Source organism: Centruroides sculpturatus, unplaced genomic scaffold (genome assembly GCF_000671375.1).
Source record: "Centruroides sculpturatus isolate CEXI.00-Female unplaced genomic scaffold, Cexi_2.0 scaffold1016, whole genome shotgun sequence".
In the NCBI taxonomy this organism is placed as follows: Eukaryota; Metazoa; Arthropoda; class Arachnida; order Scorpiones; family Buthidae; genus Centruroides; species Centruroides sculpturatus.
This window is the reverse complement of record NW_019385415.1, coordinates 129,604-140,074: the sequence shown is the minus strand read 5'-3', so window position 1 is coordinate 140,074 and position 10,471 is coordinate 129,604. Positions and strand designations below refer to the sequence as shown.

General features: G+C 34.6%; 1 protein-coding gene across 1 annotated transcript in view; it reads left to right on the top strand.

The window, feature by feature from the left end:
- LOC111638743 (dynein heavy chain 5, axonemal-like) overlaps positions 1 to 375 on the top strand; it is an 86,677-nt gene extending 86,302 nt beyond the window's left edge. Inside the window, exon 17 of the mRNA XM_023384501.1 lies at positions 130 to 375. Within this exon, the coding sequence (XP_023240269.1) occupies positions 130 to 372 (243 nt within the window). The 3' untranslated portion in view covers positions 373 to 375. The remainder of the gene's footprint in view (positions 1 to 129) is intronic.
- Positions 376 to 10,471: the final 10,096 nt, after the last annotated feature.

Below are 10,471 nucleotides of genomic sequence, written 5' to 3'. Positions count from 1 at the left end.
CTAAGAAATTTATTTTATAAACTTATTATAATTTTTAAAATAAATTTAATACATACAGTAAAATAAGCTAGTGTTTGTTAAAACAATGTTGTTTTAATTTTAAATTATTAATTATTATTTTAATTTTAGGCTTTGGATATATTAGAAGGATTGTTACCGATGGAACACAGAGTAACAGTTTCTCAAGAACAAATAGAAAAAATATTTGTATTTGCTATTATGTGGTCATTAGGTGCCTTATTAGAGCAAAATGAAAGAGCAATGCTTGAAGAACTATTATTTAAAAATAAAAAAATTCTAAATCTGCCTCCTGTTAAAAAAGATGAAAAAGAAACTATATTTGAATACGTGGTGAATAAGGAAGGTTTGTGAAATTTGAGATTTTAATTACCATATTTACTCACGTATAAGACAAAGTTTTTATTCATTTTTCACTGCTTCAAAAACCTAGGTAGTCCTATACGCAGTGGTGATATTCAGCGGGTTCGCACAGGTTCGGCCGAACCCGTTGTTAACATTTTCAAAGTTTTCCGAACCTTGTAACATTTCTCACATGTAACATTTTTCAGTGGTTTTGTTTCTTTTAAAAAATATATTAAAATATATGTATTATACTCTGTAACACTACTAAACTAGAGCCTCCCGATGCACCATATGAGCGAAAAAAAATTGTTAAGGAAAAATTTTTTGTTAGCGAACCCTTTGTTAAATATTTCGAATATCACCATTGCCTATACACACGAGCGAAGGATTCTTTTCGTTTTTGTATAATTTTTGTAAACTATGTATTTGCATATTTTATCAGATTCTCACTTTCTGGCATTTAAAAACAAAAGTATTTTATTTGGGTCGTTTGAATCATTCTTGTGTATTGTCAGGAGTAAAGATGAATTTCAATAAGAAAAGCAAAGCTTTTGAATTTAATTCCAAAATTACATGGGAACTCAATATAAGTTTTAATTCATTCCCACATGAAAAGAGACGATTATTTGGAAATTCAAAGAAACTAATAAGTTTAATCAATGAAGAGTGAATTTGACTGTTAAGAATTGGCAAAAAATATTCTTGATTGTCCAGCTTTACATGAACAAATTATGTTGTCAATTTTACAAGATTTTTCCTTGAAGTTTAAAATGCCAGTAATTTTTGCAGGATAATGTGTGCATTTATGTGCATTTGATATTTTATTTGTTATTAAACAAAATAAAATTAGAATTGTATTAATAAATCTAATTTTCTGTATTTTGATTTTTAAAGTCACACTTCATCCTATATGCAAGATCGTCTTATATTTGAATAAATATGATATTTTTTAAAATTTTATTATATGATTCATAAAACAAGAGTTGGAATTGGACAAGGAAAAATAAAACTTTTTTATAAATTAACAAAACATTTTAACTTTTATCAAGGACGTAAATAACATTCATTAAAAATAGTGATCTCTTCTTGAATTTAAAAACTATTATGTTTGTTAATTCATGATGCTAATATACGATAATGCAGAAAATTTTCTTATGAACACAATTTATGTATTAACTCAGGATAAATTTCTTTATAATTGAAGTTTCGACTATTTACAAAAATATCAAATTTTCGAGTCTATCATAATCCTTTTTTATACATCACCAGAAGTAACAGTTAACATGGTATTTGTTTTGAAGAAAAACTTCTTAAAAAACACAGGTAAACAAGTAAAAAGAGGTTACAATGTTAAAAATGATCAAGTGTCAGCCTTCTATTGTAGGTTCTGACACTTTACATTAAAAACATGAAGAATTCATGATTCCACAACGACAACACAGTAGACGCGTCCGATTTCGTCTCCGATCTCCAAGGCAGGATGCGACGACTACGTCCCGTCTCACCGCGCAAGCACGGCAACCACCAGATGTTTGTGTTCCGCGACCTACAGACCTGCTCCCACGTCTTTGTACGCCACGACGCCATACGTAAACCTCTACAGCCCCCATACGATGGTCCATTCCAAGTACTCCAGTGCTCCGACAAAACGTTCAGAGTTAACATCAACAGCAAGGAGGTGACGATTACTATCGACCGCCTCAAACCAGCCTTTGTCGCCGACCCAACAACTTCCGTCCCAACCAGCACGGAAAAGGGACCCCCACCACCAACAACATGATTCTTCTCATTATGCTGTCCTTATCCATTCTTTAACTGCTTCAGGCTCTCAGGTTTAAGAAGTTTTTCTTCAAAACAAATACCATGTTAACTGTTACTTCTGGTGATGTATAAAAAAGGATTATGATAGACTCAAAAATTTGATATTTTTGTAAATAGTCGAAACTTCAATTATGAAGAAAATTTTCTATTTAACAAGTTTGTAGGAATTAATATTTTGATTGATTGGTATAAGAAATTTGTATATGCAAAATAAAAAAAAATTACCAGTGATGACTTGACAAGTATAAAATACATTTAGAAATAAACTTATTAAATAAAGCATGGAAAAATCTAAAAATGTACGATACTTGCTTAATTTCTTTTCACTTATATTGTAAACTGTTTATAATGGTGCAAAGTATAAGGTAAGCTCCAAAAGTTTTTTGCCTATCTATATTTTAGACACGATAGGAATAAAATAATGATAGTATCAGACAGCCACCATCTGTATGTGGAGTAATAAAATAGTTTTTGCCACCGATTTGCATAAGTTGCTTGGAAACATTTATTTTAGTTAGATTTGTTACATTAATTTGCATCATGTTCACTTTTTGCAGGACAGTGCACTAGTGCACATGGCTGTCATTGTGAAGGCTGCTCTGAAGGAAAGAGGTTTGAAGAGCTTGACCAACCACTCTATAGCCTGGACCTGGCTCCTAGTGATTATTATCTGTTTTTAAAACTCAAAAAAGACATTTGAAAAAATGATGAAGAGTTGCATAAGACAGTTTATGAGCATTTTGCAGACAAAACTGTGGACTATTTTTTTAAGGGTATTGAAACGGTAATTCCAAGAGGTAATAAGTGCATTGAACTGCAAGGAGACTATATTGAAAAAATGACATCATTGTTTTATACCTATAACATCTTAAACATAGTTAGACCAGAAACTTTTGTCACCTATTATGTATAATTTCAAACAGTGTGTGTAAATGGAATAATTTAAAATCATAAATGTTTCATTAATTTGACTTTCAAATGTATTTATTCTGACATTTTTTAACACTGTCTTTATGTTCCGAATTACAACTGAAGATATTCTCAAGCAGTAATGAAAATGTTATTAAATAAAATGTTATACTACTATGCATATGTAGCTAGAACTATTTGAAAGATTATCAGCACAAAACCTTTCTCACTAATTTCTAGCCTTATTAACTGGAGTACTCCAGTTAATAAGGCTAGGAATTAGTGAGAAAGGTTTTGTGCTGATAATCTTTAAAATGTTATATTTGGTTCCCAAAATAAAGCAGTTATCTTGTGATAAAGGAAATTTTACCAGAAGATTTTGACATTTGTTCATTTTATGGTATAAAAAAACCCTATATATTTGTACACTGCATTTGTTAACATCTATATTATTCATTATACAACCAACTACAATATTTATGCAATTTTATATTCACTCTTAGGTTTGTTTTCATTTTAAAATAAAACATGTTTATCAGGTATAAATGAATTTTTTCAGTATTTGCTTTTGTTCAATTATAACTGAACATGGAAAATTATGCACTATTTCCATAGCTGTAAATTAATTTATGAATATAAGTTTTTTTTTAATACAGCTGACCCTTGATAATCTGACAAGTATGGGACCAAAGAGGTGTCGGATTACCAAAAGTGATTACATATTTGGCATTGTTTTGCTAGCAGTAGCTTACAATATTCCCTACTCCAACTGTTCTAATAGAACTGCTCACGGAAAACATACGAAATGTGTGTCATCGTGTAAGAATTGGGTGGGGAGATTCACGTTGCGACATGCTTCTGTGCTAGCAGACATGTAATGGGGACGGGTACCTTGACGGGAGGTGCGTCGGACTGCTGAGCATGTCGGATTACAAAATGTTGGACTAACAAGGGACAGCTGTATTATATTTTCATTTAGAATGTATTTTATACATTTTTTGTAGATTATTGGTAATTCTTATATTTTAAATTTCTTTTAANAAAATCTAGAAATACAGTTTTGTATATCATAATAATATTAGTAGTTGCCAGAGAGCTCTATAAAGTAGAAAAAAATCTGTAATTTTGAAAACTATAAACATAAATTCAAATTTCTCAAAAAATAAATTAAAAAATATCAAAAGTTGCTACTTTTGGCTGATTTATCTGATGTCTCTGCTACCTCACTACATCCCTCTAAAAGTCGCCACAGTTGGGAACACTAGTGAGCAGACATCTAGGGTCTAAGTAAGGCGAAATGTAATCGCCAAACTGCGATGTAGAAAGGCGGAAAATTTAAAATTTAAAAATATAATTTTTTGTGAACGGCAGCTTGGGCCTCCCTTCCAAGTGGGCCCTGTGCAGGTGCACCTGTTGCACCTGCCTAGTTACGGCACTGAAAAATATGATTATTATTTAATGATAATTTGAATTAACAAACTTTATGATTGAATCTGATTAGTTTTTAGAATTCAAAATTTAATTACTAATTAGTTTAGATTTTAATATATGATGGTGGCCAAAGATTTTTAGAATCCTGCACAGGAATCTGAAAATAAATTTTTTTTCTTTAATTTAGCAATAGTATGTTTAAGGTGGTTGGTTAAATGGCTTACCAGCAGATAAGAATACAGCTTAATATTTAATTTGGTATCCATAGTTTTTTAATACAAAAGCACATTGTTTTGGCAAACTAATAATGAGCTGCTGTAACTTTTCCTTATAATTAATGCAGTCATGTAGACTTGCACACAAATCTTTCAATTTAAATTCATCTCAAGATTTTCAATAAGATTAAGGTTATGGGATTTAGGGGCCATAAAGATTTATTATGCACTTTTTTGGGTAGGGTCCTGCTACAAGGTGTGTTTTATCTAAGACGATTAAGACGAAATAAATGATTAAGATGCGAGGGTGAGAGCCACTCCAAAGTCCAGGAATGAGCCTCTCGGAAGGAAGAATGCAGAGTTAGATATAACCAATTTAAGGAAATTTATTAACACAAAATTGAAGTTTAGAACAGAATTATAAAATTTGATTTTTGGAAATTTGCCTAACTCTATCTATACAACGAAAGGGGGTGCCTAATGGGGGTATTCAAATTTATGTGACTCACAAGATACCAGGTAAACGAGATGTCTTCTCTCATCTGTTCAGACAGTCTGTCAGTCTGTTGATCCTATTTCACTCTCACTCTTAGTCTATTATTGATGCTTGCTCGTTTTTGAGCTCGTCTTCTTTTGAGCTACTCTCGCTCTGGTACTTGTCTGGTCTGATGCTTGTTAGTTCTCTTTTTTTCTCTCTCTCTCTTTTCTGTCTGTCTGTCTGTTTCACTACCCTTTTCTGTCTCTCCCTATCTAACTGAGCTTTTTCTGGTTGCAGCTCTCTTTTTAAACACTTCATTTTAAGCATGAGAAAATTCGTCATCGGGTGATGATTCATTAGCAGTGTCATCATTGTAGCTGAGACGGTGTTTTTTTATTTGGTGATGACATCAAACTTTCGTAGAGTCATCACTGAGTTGACCTGACTCATCTTTGCTTTGGGATTGTTAAGACAAAAAATAAAGCATTACCTTTTCTTTTGTTTTATTCTTTTAATACTTAACTTTAATAACTAACAGAACTTATTTACAACTTTGCAACCAGATGAAACTCTGACGACTGACAACTTTTTAAGTGTTGCCAGATATAAATATACAATAATTAACAATATAAATGTACAATAATTAACAGGGATAGTTCTCAATCATTATTTATTGATTGTGTAGGCGATGGTCGATTGGCACTACAATCTTTTGTCTAGTCGGAAGTAGCGGAGCTCTTGTCGAACACACCTGAACTGTCTCGTGGCAGGTTGAAAAAGCACGGGGATCTGACAAAGCGCTGACATCATCCTCTCGAGGCCCTCTGGTTGCGACTGTAGGCATTAGCGCCTCAGTACTCCCCCGCGAGTGTTAACGATACTTCAGGTTGAAGCGTACCCGTCGTCCGGAGCGGGTTGTGACTGGTGGTTTGGTCGCCTCGAGGTCTGTTGGTGGTGGGGGTCCCTTTTCCGTGCTGGTTGGGACGGAAGTTGTTGGGTCGGCGACAAAGGCTGGTTTGAGGCGGTCGATAGTAATCGTCACCTCCTTGCTGTTGATGTTAACTCTGAACGTTTTGTCGGAGCACTGGAGTACTTGGAATGGACCATCGTATGGGGGCTGTAGAGGTTTACGTATGGCGTCGTGGCGTACAAAGACATGGGAGCAGGTCTGTAGGTCGCGGAACACAAACATCTGGTGGTTGCCGTGCTTGCGCGGTGAGACGGGACGTAGTCGTCGCATCCTGCCTTGGAGATCGGAGACGAAATCGGACGCGTCTACTGTGTTGTCGTTGTGGAATCATGAATTCTTCATGTTTTTAATGTAAAGTGTCAGAACCTACAATAGAAGGCTGACACTTGATCATTTTTAACATTGTAACCTCTTTTTACTTGTTTACCTGTGTTTTTTAAGAAGTTTTTCTTCAAAACAAATACCATGTTAACTGTTACTTCTGGTGATGTATAAAAAAGGATTGTGATAGACTCGAAAATTTGATATTTTTGTAAATAGTNAATATAGAGCAGTTAGGATGAAGAGTGTCAGAATTTTGATATATTTCCTCCTCATTGGCAAAAACGACGAAGGCCGAGCCCGTGCCCTCTGCATTCTTTGATCCATCTGTGAAGATTATATAATCAGCAGCAACTGTAAAGGATGTGTCAAACCCACTTCTCACCGCTGGATGAGGAAGGTTGGTAAATGGTATATCTGTCTCATAGGTGCCTTCAGCATAGGAGATAGAGTTCATATTGATGTCATGGCCTTTCCTAATATGATAAGTACAAGCAATGTGCCTCAAGTGAAGATCCAGAGGTACCTTCCTACTGATAACCTGAAGAGAATAATTCAACGATGTCAATGTGGACATGGTCGAATCGCTGATTTGGTGGGGTGAATGATCCAGTCGGTGAGACGGTGTGCCGGGTGATCTTGTTCTTCTGGCACGCAATACAGCTACGTACAAACTTTTTGCAGTCACACTCGATGTCGGGCCACACGAAGGACTTCTTAACGAGGCGACATGTGGCTCTCACCCCGTGGTGTGACAACCCGTGCAGTGAGGCGATTGCCTGCTGTCGGAAGTCTTTGGTGACGAAGGGACGGGTGTTGAGCATGGATGTGTCACAGTAGAGTTGTGCCATGGTGTTTGGAATGGTGATTCATTTAAGCTGGAGACCTGTATTGGAACGGAGGAGCTGTCCCAGTTTGTCGTTGGACTCTTGGGCGGAGGCAAGTGCCTGGAAGTCGATCGCCTGTGTGATAGGCTCTATTCGAGACAAGGCATCTGCAGGGATGTTGTTTGTACCCTCGACGTGACGAATGTCCGTGGTGAATTGTGATATGAAGTCTAAATAGCGAAACTGTCGGGGTGATGCCCTTTCAGGTTTCTGCCTCAGGGCGAAGGTCAGCGGCTTGTAGTCGGTGAATAGGGTGAACTGCCTTCCCTCGAACATGTGTTTAAATTTTTTGACGGCAGAGTAGGCAGCGTACAGCTCCTGGTTGTATGCGGACCATTAAAACAACATATTCACTCATTCCACTCATGAAAAAATTTGCAAGTGAATAAACTATATGATAGTCTTCTTTAATTATTTGTATGATTTAATTTTAATTTTCGAAACTATGCTGTAATAATTATTAATTGGTTTGTAAATTGTTGTTTTATTTTGTTTCCAGTGTAGTGTCTGGGGATCACCGAGATTCAGACATAGTGTTGGGTAAGGATACTAAGGGCTGCACAAAGAAAAGAAGGTCTCACAATAAGTAATTCTAAACAACTACTTTATGATACAGAAGTTAATGTACTATACAGCACACAGATCTAACTTTTTTTAAGTTGGCACTTTCATAACATGAAGTAGGGGCTTAACACCCCATAACTCTAATATACTTATTACTAGGAATTACAGTGATACTTAGTCTAAAAAAAAAAGATATTTACAATATTTACAGTGATGATTGCACATTAGTTTCCATTAATACACACTTATCATTGCTAGTGTAACCTGATGTTCATTGTTACTAGTGGATCATGGTACAAATTGATACCCAACAGTTAACAAAGAAAAACACCAAAATAACCTTAGATGCAGGTTGTTTCCTTAACCTTCTTCAATGTCCACAAAGGTATCTGAACTTGATGGTCAATTGTTCCCCGATGCAAGTGGATTCTCTTCCCAAATGAAGAATCCATTATGTTGTCCTAACCTCCAAGTTGTAGACGGTAACCCTTCTCACTGTCGTCCTCTTGGTCAGGGGCTCAAGTCTTCACCAGGTGTAGTCCAGAAAGAAAATTATGTATGCCGCCATCCGGGACTTCAGCCTTAGTCACATAGTGTCATGACAACCAATCCCGATTAAGCAGGCAGCAGCCATCAAAGGTGGCGTGTGATAAACGAGAAAAAATACAAATATTCTAGTAATGCGACAAAAGCTAGAAAACCTTATACAAACAACTACAAAGTACCTAATATATATAAGGCTGGGAAACAAAAATAGTGAAGGAGCACTACACCAGTGTGCAGTAATTTTTCAGGCAATTTTGTGCATGTTTGGGAAAAATGTTTGGTTTTGAAAATATTCTGCACTTCTGATTATTAGTTTATCTTATATTAGTGAATAATCTATTCAATAATTTTTATTTTATTTCATTTCACTTTATTTTGAATTATTGGTTAATAGTTAAGTGTTTTGCAACATTTTAACTAATTCCTTGTCACATATTATGTCATTTTTCTGGCTGGCTTAGTGCCCATGTAAAGCGTGCATCTACAAGTCACCACTGTTCCTTCAGCAATATTATTTGCTCCTTATACAACTGTAAATATTTCTTTGATTTATTAATAAAAGGCTTTCAAATTTATTTGGTGAATATGGATGAAATGACTGAATTATGCTGGAATGAGGAACAAATTTTGATTATAAAAAATGCAGCAATGGTTTTCAGGAATGAGATCACTTGTAAATTAGGGTTACACTGTATTCAAATGTTAAAAGTAATGTTACATTTTATAAATTTATTTTTGAAAAATATTATTGTTATTGTATTGTACATAAGACAATATCANTGCAATTTTATTGAGATTCCATGCACTGGGATATGTTTTATTCAAGGCAGCAGCAAACTCATATGTCAAATTTCTTACCTGCACTGTCGTCAGGCCATAGTGCATTTTACTTGCACTAAGCAAGTAATTTCTTAACTTTGCTTCTTCCTCCACAGAGAAAACCGTTCCACAAATGAGGTTAGACTAGAATACTACAGAGTCCTCTTCTGAAATACTATTAAATTTTTTTACATGTTTTGCTAGTGCTGATTCTGATAAATTCATGGCTTTTGCAACTTTCCTTATATTTTTCCCTCGTCACACACCATGTTCACTACTTGAAGAATCATACTGTTGGCTGATGTTGATTTTGTAGGATCTTTCTGGCATATTTCCTGAAAATAAAAACAAAGACTATAAAATTTAACACCACATCAGGAAAATTATTATTAAGGAGGAGTGGGACACTGTCCCATTCCTCCCTATTATGTAGTGTCCCAGTCCTCCCTACAGGAAGGTTTTGTATTATACTTGCTATAACTAGACATAGCAAGAAAAGTGTTAAGATTAATCATATTCGTTTTGTAAATTGCGCTTAAGTTAAGCGTCATCTGTTCATTTTTTATGTCCAGTCATTGAAAGATCGTTCTGGATCGAGTGTCAGTTGTATATACAAAAGGTAAATTGTTTACAAACTGAGTCTTTGTCTATTGTCTGATAAATGTATACTGTATAGTTTTATTTTGTCAATTGTTCACGATAGCAGATGTCTTTTGTGTAAGATCCAAGTCGGATGTAAGCTAATAAATGTTCTCATTAATCTTATCTTGCCTTTTGATTTGTTCACAGTTACTAGAAATCACCACAAAAAGTAATATAGCAAAATTGTACTATTAAAATATTGCTTTCAATTCTTGTATTAAGTATTAAAAGTTATCTTAAATGTAAAATTTTAGATTACATCAGATATTGGTATTAATATTTACCTGGAGCATTGTAATGTAATTTTCTCTTATAAAGCCTCTTCTGTTGAAACAATTCATCAGCCATTTTATAAAAAAATACAAGTGCGGTCACTCTCACTTTGAGACAAATAAAGAATTACAATAAATAAATAGATCAGAAAATTCAAGTGTCCCATTCTCCCAGTGTCCCATTTTTCACTTGTCTCCCCTATTTGTATTTAAACATTTTGAACATCAGTATG